General features: G+C 39.6%; 1 protein-coding gene across 2 annotated transcripts; it reads left to right on the top strand.

Annotated features, from left to right (window-relative positions):
* The first annotated feature begins 1,674 nt into the window (after positions 1-1,674).
* On the top strand, positions 1,675-8,212 carry MGST1 (microsomal glutathione S-transferase 1). Of its 2 annotated transcripts, none has more exons than XM_066549731.1 (4): positions 1,675-1,802; positions 3,931-4,081; positions 4,898-4,992; positions 7,023-8,212. In XM_066549731.1, exons 2-4 carry the CDS (start codon positions 3,956-3,958, stop codon positions 7,267-7,269), a joined length of 468 nt encoding a protein of 155 aa, XP_066405828.1. In that variant the 5' UTR covers positions 1,675-1,802; positions 3,931-3,955; the 3' UTR covers positions 7,270-8,212. The 2 variants fall into 2 exon arrangements, with proteins under 2 accessions (XP_066405828.1, XP_066405829.1); XM_066549732.1 differs by having other exon boundaries at positions 1,703-1,819.
* The last annotated feature ends 11,056 nt before the right edge of the window (positions 8,213-19,268 follow it).

The following is a 19,268-nucleotide window of genomic DNA, read 5'->3' as shown; positions in this document are numbered from 1 at the left end:
CGTTTTAAAAATTCTTTCTCTTTTCACCTTCTTTCTTCTTTTTCATCCCTTCCTGTCCTTTGTCCTTCCTCCTAATCTTCTTTCTCAGAATTAGAGGTATTCAAAGAGGGTAGGAAAAAATTAACAAGATGTTTGCCTCAAAATTCAAAGACTGTGAGTACAGCAGCTTTCTCAGTTTCAGAAGGGCTTTTTTAAAGTCACATAAATCAATCAGAATTTCCAGAATCTGAAAAACTGGAATGCAAAATCCAAAGGAAAGCATGCAAATAGTAGAATTTCTACATGCATTTTTGCTTCTTTTTATATCCTACCTACAAAGAATGAAAATCACCTTTTTTCTGGTATTCTGTTTTTTCCAGGTGTAGTTATGAGAACTTGTGTAAATCAATTACCAGCTTTTCTTCTCAAGTGTAATAATGTGTGTTTAGTTTTACTGTTAACTTAATAGGTTTATCTGCTTTTTAAACTGACTGTGAGTAAGGATTAGAATGCCAAACAAACAAAAAGGTGGCAAGAGAAGATAATTAGTTTCATTTCAGTCACACCATGTGATCATGATATGTGTTAGGCGTGGTAAAAAAACTATGAAGACACAATTCCTGCATTGAATTAAGGCATGAGCTGCAGAAATTCTTCCATGTTTTAGAAATAAATCTATTCGCTGGGATGGACCCATGCTCCTGTGAGTTTTTTGGTTGATTTCAGCAGAAACACAGTTTACCATGTTCTTAGTGAGAACGAAGGCTGTTGAACCCAACCCCTATGAGAATTTCAAAACAGTTCTGATGCTACAGAACTGTGATACAAATTTAAGACTAGCAGGACAGTTCTGTTATAACATGTTAACAAGATTGTTAAAACTTGAGCTCTTGCTCAAATGAGTTTTACTGTGGTTTATGATTTTAGAGAAGAGTTACACAGGAATTTGACATGACATGACAGTACATGGCATGAAGCACAGAAACAACATCAGTGAGCACTGAATGTATGTACCTAAGAGTAGAGATTTTTTCATAAGAACGCAGATTTAAAATTTGAATCCCTTTCCTATGGTGTACACATCTTTAGGATTAGCTTCGGACCCTTTCTAGGCATCTGAGTACATTTATATCTATTTTTTTCAGTCTTGCTTATCATGAGCTGCTTAGTCACAAGCATTGCTCCTGTTGAAGAGGAGTGCTGTGGGGATAGCATAATTCTCCCTGAAGAACCACGGGGAAGCTCGGACACCAGGCTGCCTCCATTCATCACACTGTAGCACACTGGTATGAGAACTCTGTGGTCAGTTTCAGAATTCCTTTATTTTCTTTTCACTTTGCAAAGCAATACGATGCATATCTATTGGAACAGTGCTGATGGCTTGGCAATACAAGCAGCTTGGCAATACAAGTTTCATTTCCTTGCCCTTTGGTAAAAATTAAGGCCCACCAGAACAAGGGAGGAACAAAATACTGAGATTTTAGGTAAGGTTTGAGCCCTCTTGGGAATTTGCACAATCGCTGGACTTGGCTGTCACTACGAGTGCCTGTCTGGGTGACAGCCTTTGCTTCCCTCTGCCCAAGGGTGTTCAGACAGCAGAGCTTTCCCTCGCTCGTTCTCACACGTTTTCCCTCTCTTCCTCCCAGTTTTGCCGTGCTCCGGGCCTGACTCGCCGCTCCCGCCCCGAGCCCGCGGGGCTCCGTGAGGGCGGCCCGGGCGGGACCCGCCTCCGCGGCCGCCGGGGCGAGGCGGGGCCGGGCCGGGCCGAGCCTCAGTGTCCGCCGGGGAGCAGCGGGGCTCGGATCGCCGCGGGCACGGCCGAGGTGCGGGCACGGCCGAGGTGCGGGCGCTGCGGGGTCCGAGCCCGCCCGGGTGCGGGAGGGCGGTGCGGGGAGCGCGGCGTGAGGGGCTACCAGGGGAGGCGGCATCTGCCGGGGGCCGGGCCGGAAATCTGCAGCTGGATTGGGAGCGGAGCCAGCGGCCACACGGCGCTTGGAGAAGTCGCGTTTGAAACACGCACAGAAAGCGGCCCCCGCGGCCCCGGGACACGCGTGGCGGGGGCGGCGGGAGGGTCTGAGCACGGCGGCTGCGGAGCCATACCATTATTATTACCATTATTATTATTACTACTACCCCTGTACGTCAGGCTGTTTGTGACCGTAATGGGCATATCCCTTCAAACCCCGTGCTGTTTGTGTATTTGGGGCTTGTTTTTGCGGTTTCCGCTGGCGCTGAAATCCCGGGTTTTTCGGTGCCCTTCCATTTTGTACTGAAGGCAGGGCCTGGGCTGGGCATGCCGGGAGCTCGGAGGGCAGCGAGGGGAGATGGATAAATGTGGTGAAGCTCCCAAAGTGCTGCTGAACACTGTCCCATGCCAATGACTTGGCATCATCCTTGGCTGCATTTACAGCATAGTTTAGGGGAAAATGCTCTGGCGCCGCGGATTTACTTTATTTTTTGTTGTGTGGAGCACTGTGTGCTTTTTGCTGTGATACAAAGTTAAGAGTAGCGGGACAGTTCTGTTGTAACATGTTAACGAGATTGTTAAAATGAATGGGAACAGTTACTGTCCATTTCTGAGAGGGGCCTTCGCCAAGCCGCTGTTTATCTTGGGAGCTGGACTGTAGTGAGAGAGGAGGGAGAGTTACATTGAATTAATTTCCCAGGGTGTGCAGACCCTGTGCTGGGCCCAGTGACCCAAGGATAAAAGAGGGAGCAGAGTCCCATCACCACAGCAGGCAGGTCCAGGCAAGGCTTGTTTGAGCTTTGTTTTCACTGAGTAAACATCTACTTACCTCCATCCTGCCCGGTTCCTCAACGAGGACACGCCTTCAGAGCAAGTCTTCCATCGTGCTCTTTGCTCATCAAGTTCCCCTTGTTTGGCAATAGCTGACTGTGCTGAAAGGGAGATGAGAGGTTGTTAAAAGTGTAATCAAGTGAATATTAACATTTTTATTACTATTGTTAAAATTATATCGCAGGAAGTGAGTTAGCTGTAACAAAAAAAAAAAATCATTTATTTGGGTCTCTAGTGAAGCTAAGACATCCTAGTTGTATGGATTCCTAGTCACTAAATGCATGGTTGAAGCACTTGGTGAGGAAAAAGCCTGGGTCTGGGCAGTGCAAAAATTAAATGTGCACGGGGATGTGCTTTTTTTTCCACCTGCATTCACTCCTCAGCACCTCTTAACTTCCTGGTGTTGATAAAAGGTACTGCCTCCATAGGATTGTGGATTTGGTACGGTCTCATTGGAAAGAGACTTCATTAGTTTAAACCTCCCATGATAAAAGCAGAAATAGTCCTCTCCTTTTTGTCATTACAACTTAATCTTTGCCTGTGAGTCATGCTAAAAGCAATTTTTAAGAACAAGGTCTCAAAGGGGAAAAATGCATGTTTAACTCGGTTTGATCACAAGTTACTGCTGGGTAGGAAGATACTGGTTAGTTTGAAAGCTGAAGTGCAATTATAATTGTGTCATTTTACACACAAAAAAGGGTAGGCAATACTAATTTTCTTCTTTACATTTCATAGTTCATAGTATTGTCACATACTCCTCCTATCCTGGTAACTGCTTAGGGAAATTTGCTAATTCAAATGAATTGGTCTAAAATTGGTCTAAATCCTTGTGTTATTTCAGAAGAGTACTAATTTCTGTGACTAAGTGTTGTTTCTGCAATTACATTAAATATTTTGGTAGTTTGTACTTTGACAGTTTAATAAGCACTTATAATGGAAGCAAAATATTATAATTTATCATCTTAAGGTATTATATTATGCTATTGTGAAAAAAAAGGGTAGAAAATTGCTTAAAAAGAAACTTTCCACGGTGGCAGAATCATGCTGTAATTGCAGTGATGCTAAAAAAACAAGGCTATTAGCAGACTGTTTTTGTCAGAACTTTGGATTGCAACGATGTCTTTTTTTTTTAACTAACTTTTAATGTTTTTTAGAGGTCATCAGTGAGAAGGGGGAGAAATGGCCAAATCGACTCAGTTAATTGACAATGAAGTCTTCCGGGCTTACGCTACTTACACAGCCATTGTTCTTCTGAAGATGATGCTAATGAGTCTGATAACAGCATACTTCAGGATCACAAGGAAGGTAATCTTTTGGAAATACTGGCTGGGAGAACAGACTGACCGTTTATATTGAAATACAGAGATCTCATGTATATATATATATATATATATATATATGCATCTCTAGAATTCTGAGACTGAGGATATTTCACAAATTGGGATCAAGGCTGCCTTGGAAAGCAATCATGTAGCTCTCCTAAAATCAAAATATTTTCTTGACTTGTATCTGCCTTAGCAGTCCACAGAATGCATCTGTTACTACATGTGTCAGCAGGGAGAAATCAACTGTACATTGAGTCTGCACTGCCTGAATTAAATGTTCTTTTCAAGTAGTATCTTGCAGTATTTTGAGGTAATAATGGGTCATGTAAGTGTAAGAATTTGTACCTAAGAGGAAAGGGAGACACTTCCTTGGTCATAAATGAGAATGGGAATAAGGCTGTTGATGCTGTTGCTGTGTAGGCTTCTGCAGAAGGAAGGGATCCAAAAGGACTTTCAGATAATTTGTCAGGAATGGTGAAAAAGAGACTTGAGAGCTTCCACCTTGTAGGTGCCTATGTTCTGTCAGCCTACTGGGGTTACTGCAGGCTTGTTCATCTCACAAGAAGGCTTTATTTAAGTGCATAAATTGCATTGCATTAATTTGTCAGCACACAAATGTACAGGCTGGGCTCAAGAAAGCAGCAAACATTGTATTATTCCCTGTGCTTTTAACTTCAGGTAAGTTAAGTGAGGTTATTGAGGCATTGGCAAAAAGAGTGACCTTTATAGCAAGCTGCTTTGACTGGATAAAACATTTTGGCTACTAATGTCACTTGTGTGCTTGTGTTTGAAACAGGCATTTGTCAACCCAGAAGATACAGCATCATTTGGAAAAGGGGAGAGTGCTAAGAAATTCCTGAGGACTGATCCAGATGTTGAACGTGTACGCAGGTAATACATAGGAACCTGAAAAAGTTATTTTAAATAAGAGACTAATATTAAATCAAGGAGTTAATTTCACCCCATTCTTGGTCAAGCTTGTGTGTGTTTCATGGTGCTGTATGTAGCAATCTAATACATTAATTAGTTTAAATGAATAAACCATTCCACGCTCAAATGGTCATTGTGCATTCTAAAAACAATAAGCCTCTGTCTAGTTATAATAGCTGACTCTTGGGTGGTGTCCTGTCTGATGGGCAAAGTGGTGAGTACACTGTAAAATATAACCATAAGTTGATGTAGCTCATGGCAAAATTTTCCAAAATCCTAAATTTTGGGATGCTGTTTGATACACCTATACTAACAAGGAAAGTTTTAATTGAATGCTTTCTATAGGATTATTCCTTGATGAAGCTAAGTTTATTTCTGTAGCAAAAACTTGAATTGTCAGTGAACTCTTCTCGTTTAAACCTCCATTAGGGAAGACCTTGAAAATATGTACCAGTGCTGTTTTAAGAACACTGCGTCCTTGCAAATAATGGCTGTTGTTTCACAAACATATTTCTGTATGCCTCTTATGGATTAAAATCTCAGAAAGAAGAGCCTAATCTAAGTGGGCTGTAAAAATGTTCTGCTTCTTCTTTTTGTGCCCCTGAGTAGTTCAGGGAAGCTGTTGCTTAATTTCATGGGTGTTACATAAAAGTGGGAACTTTTATGGTGAGGGGTAATTCCTTTCTCTTTGTAAATGGTAAGAGACCAGCTAAGTTGAGACTAACTTTATCACTCATTTAACTCAAACTGTTGTGGTAGAGAAATGACAACCAGCATGTAATTTTCACAGAATAGATTTTTAAAACACTAAATTTTCAAATCCTGTTTTGTGTAGTTTCTCAGACATCTCTAGACCTAGTAAGTAAGCTTGGTTCTAGTTACTATGTTGGTGTTGCAGCATCCTTATTATCCTCCCAACTGTGGTTCTTAGTAGAAGTTTAATACGTTTTCTCCTACAAGCTTCATGGCAATAGATAATGCCACATAAATTTAGCATGGCTTCTCTTTTGTATAAGTGATTGGAATGTGTTCAGTTTGTGGAGAAAAAGAGATTTTTTTTTCAAGAAAAAGAATTACTTTCTTCAGAGTACTTTTATGGGGAATGAGAATAAAAAAATCTGGAGGGCTATGTTTCTTTGTAATTATAAATATATTCTAAAAGCAGCTGCAAGACAGTGCCATGACCTAATTCCAGTTGACTCTGAAATTTGACATCATTAGTTAGGCTTAGACATTGTTTCAATCAGTAAATTGGGCTGGAAGTATAATTTATCTAAAGAGGTGAAGGGAGCTGGGAAGGTTTAGGAAGGGGTGTGAAAGAACACTTCAAGATATATGAGTTCATTCTCAACACATTTTTAGTAAATTAAGGTTTCAAAATTTGAAACATTTTTTCAGCTATTTTAGTGCTCAAAGTGAAGAAAATGAACGAAAAGCATAACTGTCACACCTGTTAGATGTTCAAAAATAACCTTCTTCAAGATGATGGAACTTCATGAACATTTGATGAACATAGCAGCTCCTATGTAGGATATTTCATATTTTCTTTATGGACACCACAAACTGGATTTATGGGATTAAGGCCATGGCCATGAACTGTAATAGCTTCAGTCACAGCTCTCCAGTTAATTGATGTTAATTGAGAGAAGCTCCAAGAAAACAGCTACCTCTTTTCTTACCTGACTTTGCATTCTTGCACACCCAGTTGCACTCAGACACCTCATGTAAGTCCTTAGTATAACCAAGATCCTGGGGAAAAACTAATACCTTTCATACAGAAGATCAGAAGCTTGAAAATGTAGGGTGCAGCAGGAGAGACCAGAGTGATGTCAGGCGAACATGCCAAAATCATTTCAGTAATGAATCAGGTCCCCTCTGCAGAGGAAGCCAAGAGTTGTTGAATAGTGGCATGCTCTTAAGGTGCTGAAAAATAATAAGGCTGGAAGTGGTTTATTCAACAAAATACACTTTAACTTTGCTTCTTTCTCCAGAGGCCACCTGAATGACCTGGAGAACATTGTCCCATTTGTTGGCATTGGACTGCTGTATGCTCTGAGTGGCCCTGAGCTGTCCACGGCCCTGCTGCACTTCAGGATCTTTGTAGGGGCTAGGATCTTTCACACTTTTGCATACTTGATCCCTCTTCCCCAGCCTGGCAGAGGTTTGTCTTGGGCAGTTGGCTACTCAGTGACCTTCTCCATGGCCTACAGAGTCCTGAAGACAGCGTGGCTCCTGTAGCAGAGCTGTAGCTTCTGTGTCCCCTTCGACATTCCACACAAAGTTCCCGGCACTGTACCATCATGTCTTGAGTGAGCCAATGAGTCTTCCGTGGTAACTGGAATTCTTCTTTTGAACAAAAGCTTTTTGTTCCTGTTCAGAAGTGTTTATTTTTTTGGAGGAAAAAAAAAGAATCCTTCTCCCTGTATTCCCTGTGCATGGGTTGCACTGCCAAATACTAGATTGGATGTTCCCTTTGCGATTTGTCAAGTGCTTACAATTCTAAACATGCCATGATGCTGTATTGATAGAGTGTTTGATAATTTTCTACAGATGCACTATTTTTGGCTGTAGCTCTGAAGTCTAAATCAATAAAGACAAGATTAAAAAAAAAGCCTGTTTGTATTTTTGTTTTCATTTTGACTCTTCTCACTGCAGCCAGCAAATAGCATGTCACTATGTATCAGGAAGAGATTCCAATCATACAGTTCTTTGAAGAGAGCTTACCTTAATAATAAGATATAACCAGTAATGCTAGTCTTGTTGTAAAAAAATCTTTGATGAAAATGTTTGTATAATCCACTTTGGGATTAAAAAACCTAAACCATTGCAGCTCCATTTCTTTCAGTTGAATAGATTAAAAAGAAAAACATACTTGTGCTAAATTCTTTGGAGAAACTAGTAAAAATTTTAAGTAATTATTTTTGCTGGAGTTCCTGCAAATGTTCATTTTGTGACTGGATGAAGTGTAGACCCTTTGTTAGAGGATTTTTTTTTTCATTTTTGAATAAATTCAGCATAAAATGAATGACACTTGCAAATGTAGCTATCAAGTAATCCAGATGTACATATATAATTAGTTTATGTGTCATACTGTCATAAATATGTTTCTGATAGGAAGTTTTGCTCTTTGCTTACATCTTTTCTATGATGTGTTAATTTGAAATACATTCTTTAAAGACTTTTCCTTGGCTTCTTTTTGTTTGGTTGGTTATTTTTGGGGTTCTTTAGTAGCTCTGGATTAAATAATAGCAGGAGACTTCAAGTGACCCAGATTTTGAGTCTCTGTCACTCAAGTGACAGAGATTTCAAGTGTCTTTATATGCAGTGTGCTGGTCATTGAGAAGTTTTAAATGGCAGAAGTCAGAGCACAACACATTTGGTTTCCTTTCCTACCCCAGAAGCTGTGTCCATAAGGGAGACTGAGAGTTCCAGAGAGGAGATGGAGAGTTCTCACTGCTGCTTCCTCATATCAAAGATTTTTGTTCTGCTTTTTGCATGGGAGCAGTAGTTGTAGTACTGCAAGAAATAACACTGGAGGGCTTTCCTACCTACCCACAGTTGTGAGGTGGAGGTTGGTGCACTGTTGTGTTAGGCTGCAACTCGGAAGGGTGGCAGGAGGAATGGGGAAGACTTCAGAGAGACTGGATTAATCCAAAGAAAGAGGGTTTTTATTGCAATTTAAGTGTAGTAAGTAAGTAGTTGGATGTATTTGAATCATGTCTACCAAAGAGGAGAAGGTGGAACTTGAAATCGATAAGTTAATATTGATTTACCAAAAGTTAAATCTAACTAATGAGTAAAATAACAAAGAGCTGGATCCTCTAGAAGGAGGATGAGAGGAGATGACTAAAAGTTGAACATTGGAGAGCTTCAATAGTTGCCATGGCAGAGTAAGCACACATCAGCACCTCTGGGTTAGCAGAGGCTCCAACAGGAAACGTGGGCTTTTGTGTTTCTTCTCACATCTCTCTCCACCACTTCCAACCTGTGCTGTTTTTCTCCTGTTCCTTCTTCCTCTGCTAGGTTTTATGAGATCTTGAGAGCAGCTACCTTGGTATTGTTGTAACAGAGGCCAGCAGCTCTTCTGGTTTAGGAAGGAGCAGCGATGGAGGGTGAAGGAGTGAGGCTGCCACCTGGAGCTGTGTCCCAAACCAGTCATGGTCACAGCCTGCCAGCTTTCATCAGTCTGTGGCTACTCTGGCTTCCTTATATCATCATAACAGCTTCTAAAACTCTTTCCTCACTACTTCATGGCTTGCCTCTTCCTCCTAGCTGTGTGTCTTTTCATCCATTTCAAACAAAGGAAATGTAGCCACCCTGCAGAGGGCCCTGATTGAAATTCAGCAGCAAAGTCCTCTCATTCAGCATGGAAAAGGCTCTTCAGACAAGCTTGGTTATCAATGCCAGGCATATGCAGGAGCAGCATTTTCAGCTCCTTTTGCATCAAGCTTCTGTACAGAAATCTCATTCCTGGAGAATGTCTTTAATTTTGTGATCTTATATTTGAAACAAAACTGGTTTTAAATCCCTTCCATTTGCTCAGTGGTTGCAAAGCCCAGAACATACACTCGTATGTGCTAAGAAGTAGAAAAGATAACTGGAAACTCTTAGAAATACCTAGAGTGATTCAATATTATTCTGTGTTTCTCTTGCATTTATTTTAAACCTATATTTTATTTTCCTTTTGCTCCCACAAATACCATCTGTGCATCTGGGCGGGGTACGTGCTCAATCTGGGAAATGTGCCTTACCAGATTCCATCAAATGCCGACTGCCAGCTCCACAAAAACTCTGTTGGAGTGGTCCTAGTCACACAGCTCTTGCATTTCTCTGCTCCCTGCCCTGTAGAGGTGCACTGTGCCTGTTGTACAGCTGTAAATTTTGATAGGTTGGTGTATTTCAGGGGAGCTAGCAAAGGAGAAAGAGTGTGTTAGTTAATTTATTGCTCGGCTAAACTGGATTTTCACCTTTTAAAACATGCATGTGGATTTCAGCCTGCTAGTGTCAGGTCCTCTTGCAAAACCATGAAATGGAGTAACCTGTAACTGATGAAACAACTGAACTGTTATCAGCAGGTGTGCTCCCTTTGACCTGGTGAAAGTACAGAAAGGGCTGCTCCATGAGAGCCATGGAAAAAGAGGTCAAACCATCAGCTTCTATGCTTCATTTCTGTTTATTATGCCCATTATTCCCACCACCAGTCTTGGGCAACTGGAGAAACTACAGGGTTTCTTTTCTCATTATTCCTGGCATTTTGTGTTCTTCTCCCAGGTATGTTGTGTATCTTTGAAGTGGCTTTTAACAGTTGGCCATGAAACACCACAAAATGCCAGCTGACAAGAACCTTGGTTAGCTGAGTTCATCTCTGAGGGAATTTCATGGGCTGCTTTGTTTCAGAAGTGTGAACCTGAGCAATTCCTCAGTTTAATTTTTGTTTGTGTGGGTAACTGCTTAAAAGCCTTTGGGCAAAATGACTGTGCTGGTTTTCCTGGCTGCAGACACATGCACTGAAGGCACGGGGTTGGTGGGAGAGATCATGACTGGTGAAGAGCTCTGAGCAAGGACTTGCTGTTTGATCATGACTTTTTGTCCTGTCACAATGAAGAATGTGTTTAAAACTATAAGTGATACAATAAACATTTCCTGGAATTTTCAGACATGAGTGTGTGTCTGAGCTTCACCGCCTTCAAGGTATTTATTTCAAGAAGCTGGGTCAATGCTTCTGTAAGTGATAGAATTTCTTGTCATCAAAATACAGAAGAAAAGCCTGGGCTCTTAACTCAAATAACTCTGGGGTTTGGAAAAATTCTATTTACCTGAAGCTGATTATTACTTAGCTGTGTCTATTCCTAGTTATTTACAGAAACAAATTCAATCTAGATTTTTCATGGCAAATGCTTGTAATGTATGTCTTTTCTAAGAGCAAAAACTAAAAAGCAGAACTTTTAGAATACCATTTTTAAAGTGTTGCCTGTCATTATTCAAGCTAATGGAGTTTTCATTTCAAGGTTGAAAATTAAGAAGAACTTTTCTCTTTTCCAAATGTTGTCCTGCCAGCTGAGATGGCACCAAGTGTTCTCTGAAAGGTTATATTGACGTGTTAAAATACTCTCATGATTAAATATCTCTGGCTGCTGGACACTTAGAAATCTAATACCTCTATGTGATTCACTTTAAGTGATAGTCAGGCTTCCAAATCTTGGTCAGTTAATCCCACTCATAGATTCTGAAGGCTCAAATAGATCATTAGCTCCTTCAGCCTGACCTCTAGTGGAATAGAAGCCATGGAATGGCTGCCCTTCTGCTGATGGTAGTTCAGTCACAGCATGACTTCCAGAAAGGTGATCCTCATTCAGAGACTTTGGAAAACAGGCATTGATTCACTCTTTTCTGTGACATTGGTTCTCTCTGGTGTATATGTACACTTAACTTAGGCTTTAAACATAAGATAGTTTGGTTTTGTTGGCTTTGTTTGTTGTTTTTGTGGGGTTTTTGGTGGTTTTTTTTGTTTGTTTTGGGTTTTGTTTTCTTTTTTTTTTTTTTCATCGAGGCAGTTCTTATTACATTATTGCAGTGCAAGGTGGAATATGAAATATTTTAATCATGGATTTTCCTCCTACAAAGCATTCTGCTCTAATTTAGCAGTACCATATAATCTCCACAACTGAATGCTTTTACCAGGTTTAAATGTAATGCTTTTACTCTTTGCTGGTAGGCCCTGGTGTGCATCACCACTGACAGCATCATTCTTTTATTTTTTATTCTCATATGTGGGAGAACTTGGAGAGAGCTTAAGAAGAGGAAGTTCCAAGGAACTTGTCTTTTTACTACCAAAAAAAGAGACAAAAAGAAGACTGTCTCATGGGTACTGCTTGTCCAGTAAGGGGGAATAAATTCAGAAAGTAGTGTCAGTCCTGTAGAAAAAATGAAGAGAAAAAGGAAAAGAGAGAACTGAAAGGAAGGAAATGATAGCTTAGAACAGCATCAAGGAACAAACTGGATGAAGACTGGTAGATGAAGTGTGGTAAGAGAGGCAGGTATCTTTCTGCTTTATAAAATTGCTTTACTATCTCTTTAAAACAAATTCATTTTTAAGAATGTTTTTCTTTGTGTATCCAGTCATTAAATATCTGCAAAGAGGATTATAAATGCTTCAAATCAGGATGGAGAAGACCCATGTGTAGCTAATTCTGTTTAATCAGTTGCCTTAAGGCACCTGTGGTGCACAGGCTACTGCAGTAGAAGATGGCTTTTGACATTGTGTGACTAAAAAACTGCCCCAAAATAACATCACATCTGCAACAGGGAAAGAATGATTATTTCCTTTTTGCCTGGGAAGTCTTATATGGCACTTGCTTTCAAATTTACATCAAACAATTCCTTTTCACTACAATGCTTTCATGGAAACCAGAAAGAACCTTCAGAAGGGTGAGTTTGGGAACTGGGCAGAAAGGTGTCAGCTCTGGAGGTTGTCCCACATTTCTTGGAAGAATTTCTGAGCTTCATCTCTTTAACCCTCACTGTGGGAGCTGTAGGGATTAGTGCATGTGGAATTGCTGCAGAAATGCTCAAGGTAGGTTTAAAATTCTTAATCTCTAAGTATCTAAAAGACCTAAATAATTGCTATAAAGGCAGAACTTAATCTGCTTCCTCTTCTGATAGAAAGTGACACTAAAACCTCAATTTTCCTCAAAGAGCCTGCAGTTATGTTTAAGTGTGCATGACTGCCTCATTTATTTAATACTGGCAACTGTACAGTGGAAAGTTGTTTACGATGGGATTTTCACATCAAACCAGGTGTGGTCCATCTTACAGGCTGCATTTCTCAGAGAGCAAGGCTGGCAGCACCCCTACTCATCATGTGAGAGTTCCTTCTGTACTCTTGAAAGGTGTTTTCACAAGAATCAGTTTGTTGTGAGCACTCTGGTGCTGGTTAGTTGGGACCATGTAGCTCATGGAGTTTTGTCGTCTCTCTAGCAAGTTGGGGTTTGCTGTTGATCTCTCCTTGTCTTCAGCTGGACAGGGTTCCAGTGCTGCTGCTCTGCCTCATTAGCGGACAGATGGCTTATTCCACTAATTCTGCATGAGGATTCTGTGGTGATTATAATGACATATTCACTGCTAATATGAGTGACAAACACTAAATTTTATCTTTGGCTCATTGGGTGAGAGTTCAGAAGTTTTGTCAGGCTGAAATTTATTTTGATGCTTGGCCCTTGGGTGGAGTTTGATGTGCTTACTTTCAAGATAAATGAAATTAGTTCTGCAGGTCCTCTTGGTTTTCCTGAAGATTATTTTGCAAGTGAAAACCTGGCTACAGTTTCCTTATTTGAATTTCAGGTTCAGTGGCAGCATTGTTTGATGATGGCACTTTCATTTAGGTTCAGTTCATTTAGAGAAATCCAACATTCTTCAAACAAATAATACTCACAGTTATTCCCACTGTAAGTGGCAATGTGTTAGAAAAGAATAGAATAGCCAGATTTTTCCTTTCTGTTATTTCTGTCTTCCCTTCGAGCTTTCTTCATTCCTGATGAGAAACCAGCAGTTATCTTAGATGCATGGGCATGGCAGTAGGTTTTTCTTCCCTCTCCTCGTTCTTAATTTTGTCCGTGGTACCACTAGATGTCCCTCTTTGGCTTATTTTATTAGATTTCAGGACTCGACCCGTGAAGAATAAAGTAGCTGTGCTCTGCATCTCTGGCAGATTAAGTTGTAAGGGGAAAATATTTTGCTAGATTTAAAGAAGACATTTATAATAGATACTAAGACAAAAGAGTGTCTCTGTACAGTAAACTTGCACTGAAAAAAAACTTTATGGAAAAAGTGACCTTTGTGAAAACAGAATATGTAACCTGTGGCTGAAACAATAGAATGTTTTGTATCATTTTCTTTTTGAAATTAACAAGGCACCAGGTAACTGCAACATCTGAATTCTTCAACCGAGGTTCCTAGAGAACAATGCAATTTTTATTTTAATTGCCTGCTATTGGTTTTATTTTATTTGTATTTAACAGTAGAGTAAATTGAATGGGGCTGAGGCTGTTCAAAAACTTGAAGTGAGTAAAGAAGCAGAAATAAAACTCAGAAGCTGTGTCTGTGTGCCGCAATATCCAGAAGAGACTCAGCACAGTTTACTTCATATTACCTTGATAGTTACAAAATTCTACTTGGGAATTTAAAGGTGCTGTAAATAATGTTGCTTGTATTTGAAAAAACTGGGATGCCCTATAAAGCGATGTGTGCACAGCAGATTTACTTGTCACACAAAATGCCAGGGAAGTGGTGGGGGGCATCTTTGAGTGATCCACTTGGCACAGAGGTGGAGTACAGTGTCAGCATAATGAATAGGAGCTTGCTTGGTGGATGGAAAATATTATAAATTGAGTTTTTATTTAATGGATTTGAACTTTTCATGCCCAATTACCTTTTTGCTGAAAGAGAACAATAATAATAATAATAATAAAGTGCAAAGGTTCAGTTTCATTCTAGAAATGGGGAAATGTGCTTGGAGAGCTGTCAAAAGACACAGTTAGATCTCTGGAGCACGGAGCAAGGTAGCTAATGCTCTGGAGTGAATGCCCATCAACTCCTTTTGTGGCTTTATGTGTCCTTGTCAATGGTAATGCGGCAGAATGGGATGAGTCATGTACAGGGCCAGATGGCAACGAAGAGTTGGTGAAGGTCAGAGAAGTAATGTCCTTGCAAGGGGGTTTATGTTATTTCTTTAGTTTGTCCAGTTAAGTCTTGTAGGCGCATGAATTATGGAGGAACCCACCCTCCAAAACAAGCTAGCAGGTTTAGGGAAATTGTTCATCAATTGTTCATGCAGGAAATGCATAAACAAATCTTTCCCACAGGAACCTTAGTCCATCCTATAGCAGGAATGCAAGGATTGAGTAAAGCAGCAATCCCTGCGATATTCTGTAGGTATTTTCCTTCTGAAATAACAGCCACGGTGAACTTCCACCATATAAATATTTAACTTCAGGTTAGTCCTGATGTGTTCAAGTGCACTAAATACAAGTGTACTTTTATGAGTGTGTGTAAGGAATTTACATACACTGTATGTAAATTATCCAGTTCTCATTGCTGTGATATCTGGATATGAGGTATTGACTACAGACCTAAATTCAGCAACCACTGAAATGAGCAGAACTGTTCCCACTGACTCTCACAGGCTTTGTACCTGGACAAATAATCTCTATCATGTTCCATTCATTTAAGTATGTGCAGAATACAGCCTGCACTAAAATATTTACTGCCAGCAGCAGTGTCCAAAGAAAATATTGTATTTTGTAAAATTTCAGAGGAAAAAAGCTAGATGCCACCTAGCTTCAGCTTTACCTCTGCTGTAACCACTCCTAGAAGTGGCTGCTCCATTGTTTACATATTCTTGATCCCAGCAAGAGCTTTATTGATGCTTGGCCTTTGAGTTGGCATTACTGATGGCTCATATGGTGCAATCCTCAGCAGGGGACATGAGAGAGCACCACTTTAAAATAGACCCTGCTGGCCATGTGGTGCTGTTTTTGTTCTGTGCACTGCTAAAAGGGCCACTGTCAACTTGAAATCTGGTCAATTAAAAACAAACAGGCTAAGAGGACATGTCCACAAGTCCTTTCTCCAGTTTCTGGGGGATTGCAATCAAGAGAATAGTGTTTTCCTCATTCTTGGTTTTTTTTTCTGTGCGTGTGTGAAAGCAAAAAACTTCACTGATGTGGAAAGGAAAGAGTGCATGTGACCAAACCCAAGGCACACAAAGTAAATAATCCACATTTGCTTTGTGGATTTCATAACGTGGGAATAAAAGGTGTTTTTCCTTTAGCTCTTTCAATTGTTAAAAATTTTGTCTGGAAATTTGCATAGAATGAACTCAGCTGTAGGACAGACAAACTGAGTGGATTTTAAGTCAACCTCTAAAACCAGTCATTTTAGAAACTGAATACAGTTTGTTAGATCTGAATAAACATTTTAAAACATAGTTTTTGAAACTTTTTTTTAAAAAGTCATTAAATTTCTCTGATTTGAGAAATCAAAATATTTTCTTTTTGTAAAATATGACATTTTAATATTTTTACAATGGATGGATTTTGCAACACAACCTGTGGACAGAGGATATCACATCCCATATCAGACCAGGGATATCAATGAAGAAGGTAGCAACTACTCAGTCATACACTGAGAGCACTGTGACACAGCTGAAATAATTTTTCACCTGCTAATTTATCTTCTGTTTCTCTTCAAAACAGAGGAGAGAGAAAATTCATGCTCAAACTTGAAGTATTAAAGCGAGACTAGCAAACATACCAGAGAGTGATCTGAGATTCTCATATTCTCCAAGGTGTGGGCAGCACAAAGTCCACTGCAGCCCTGGCAGAGGAGTTGATGGAGTGGTTAATGATGCAATACTTTTTTTAGTAATGTGTCTCATTTGGACACCACAGCACATCCTGTTTGTATTTCATCTGCTTTCCCTGGTATTTTATCTATGTCCACTGCGCTCGCATTTTGACCCAAGGGACTTTTATTTTAATCATTTGCTCTTCCTACCTGAACTTTCTTCTATATACTTAATATTACTTTACTTGGGACTTGAACATATGGAACAGATATTTTTAATTCTCACAGTTAACGCTTGACTGCTTAAAAGATATATTTTTCTACTTTCAAAGAAAGCATTTAAAATCTCCTATATTATGCTTGCTACCTAGAAAAAAATGTTTAGTCCTGACCAGGAATGCATGCAAAGTGAAATTTGTTTGATTTTTTTTTTCCTTTTCCCTGGCAGGACAATAACTGACTTTGGTGAATGAAGAAATTTTAGCCAGTTTTTTGCATGGAGCTGTTTTATGTAGTCATATTGGGGAGGTACCAAATTCTGGCAGATATGTTTTATTAGCAGGACCTTGATGCTGTGAGAATCAGGTTACAGGTAGCTCTGACCAAGAGTACTTACTTGCTTCAGCTCATAAAACCTCAAAGTTTTAAAACTGCAGCACCAAAAGTCCTGTGTTCTATCCCAATTTTATTTTTGACCAAGTCAGGTAACAGCTCTGTGCTTCTGTTTCCAGTCTCCAAACTTCTGTCAATAAAATAATTAATGCTTAAACAAATGGTAACTCCTGAAATTGCCTGTTTACATGGTTGAGTTGGATATCACACACACTCACAAATAAGAATAAATGTTCAGCTGCAAGATACAAAGAGACATAAAGTCAAAGTGCCAAAGAAAATGTAAAGCAATGTGATACCTAGGACTTGGGAAACTTTTTCTACTTTTCTTGCGTGACACAAACTGGGCCACTTCTTTTTGCTTTGATTTTGTTTCTGTCACCTTTCTTTTGGGAGTTTTGAGCAAGTGACTGTGTCTTATTAACAGTGAGATTGGCCCAGAACCTTCTGTTAGAGGATCATGTTTCTGGTGGAAGCTGCAATTTTAATTTGTTGCTATAGGTGGTACTGTAATATTAATACATAATATAAAAGAATCATACATAATATAAAAGAACCATACATAATATTAAAAAAGAAGAGGAAGTAAAAAAGGTGAGAACAATCAATAAAATGAATGGTAGCAAATGTTGATGGTTCATTCTATCTAAGTTCTAGCTAAATTGATTTTTAAGCTTGAAGGGGACATGGTCAGATTCATGTGGTGGCTTTTGACTCAAGTAGTGCAAGTACATTGAATACTTTGTTCTTAGCCTTCCTCCACCAAATCTCCCAGAACCACAGTTCACACCCTGCTCCTTTCTCCTCACCTGGTGACTGTCTGTGACAAAACTCTGAGAACTTGACAAAAATGCCTCAAGATGACCAGGAAATCTTGAGGTAAGACGTAAAAGTTGGATAATGCTTTTCAAAATGATGAAGGTTCTTGACATATAGGCAACCAAAAAACATTTGAGTGGAGTCTCATCCATAAGAGAAAATTTCATCTCTACAGTCTTTCCCAGCCTCACCTTAAATAGGGTTCCCTCTCACTTAGCTTTTCTGGACTGTTGTTTTACTTACAGAGAAGCTTAATAATAACTACTTAGTTTTCTTTAATTTTATACTATTTCTTCATTCAAGTCTATGTAGGGATTACAGAGTCCAAAGAGGAACTGAAATATGGTTAGGCTTGTGCAACAATCCCTTCTGAGAGAGTTCTGGAGTTCTCCCACTTCCAGTTATTCTTTCCAGTCCATGTTCCTCTGGCCAGAAGTGAGAATGTCGGTGTTAAGCTCTCCAGCTTTTCCTTGGTTACTAAATTTGGGACTGCAGTACCATGAATCAGTATTCAAGGCAGCTGGATTCCCTCAAAGCTGCTATTCTGACAGGATAATGCTCACTGATCTTCTATAGCAGCACCAGTGATAGCACATTCTCAGGGAACAGTTCCTGTACAATAAAGGTGATTCTTGGGGCTGTTGAGGTCAGCATGGGTCTCCTGCCTTGTCCTACAAGCCCAGTGTTGGGAGTTCTCCCAAAATGGCTTTGAGCAGCCAGGCAGCAAAGCAGGAATTTTGTGAGACAGCTCAGGGCCTCTCCAGCCCAGCCTTGAACATCTCCAAAGGTGGGGTCTTCACACTTCCATTGAAAACTAGAAGCATTAATAACTGAAGTCTTGTTGTCAACAGTTAGTTGCCAAAGATTTTAAAAAATCCCAGGGAAAAAAAAAATCTTTGGGACAGATAATATTCCTGATTTTACAGCAATTCCCCTGCACACTTCCATAACATTGATGATAATAATAAAAAAAAAAACCTTTCATAAACCACCTTTCAATAGGTGATTGTACATTTCAGTGTAGACAAAATGCTATAGAGGAGGTATTCCACGGTGTAAAATGTTTACAGTAAAACCTGAGAGGTTTGTCTTTTAGTGTGGTTTTTCAGATATAGTTATGTTTGCTCAGTACTGCCTGTAAAATATATTTTAACCTTCTCCCTCAAAACATATTTCACTGTATCACTATAATATCCTTGTGAAACAAACATTTGGATTTTTTTAGCCTTCAAAACCATCATTTCACAAGGCTTTATACAAACGGGAAACATAGTTAAGATTTATTTATTATGTAAAATGGCAGGGATTATTATGTTCATTATTTTTAAATTGCACAATGCTTTTACATTAGGATCAATTTTAGAGCACAGGATTAGCTACTACACTACTGGCAGTTTTGGTGCCTTATTACCTTCTATTATATTCTGAAGTAATTTTCATTTATTTAATTTAAACTTCTGTCA

The sequence above is a fragment of the Molothrus aeneus genome, chromosome 5, assembly GCF_037042795.1.
Source record: "Molothrus aeneus isolate 106 chromosome 5, BPBGC_Maene_1.0, whole genome shotgun sequence".
Classification (NCBI taxonomy): domain Eukaryota; kingdom Metazoa; phylum Chordata; class Aves; order Passeriformes; family Icteridae; genus Molothrus; species Molothrus aeneus.
Note: the sequence above shows the minus strand (reverse complement) of the source record. Positions and strands in the feature narration are given on the sequence as shown.

What these genes read in the sequence shown, in the direction of transcription:
- MGST1 (XM_066549731.1), top strand. Translation starts at nt 3,956, where the DNA reads ATGGCCAAATCGACTCAGTTAATTGACAATGAAGTCTTCCGGGCTTAC. An exon ending in ACTTCAGGATCACAAGGAAG is followed by an intron (nt 4,082 to 4,897) that starts GTAATCTTTTGG and finishes TGTTTGAAACAG; the next exon opens with GCATTTGTCAACCCAGAAGA. An exon ending in GATGTTGAACGTGTACGCAG is followed by an intron (nt 4,993 to 7,022) that starts GTAATACATAGG and finishes TTCTTTCTCCAG; the next exon opens with AGGCCACCTGAATGACCTGG.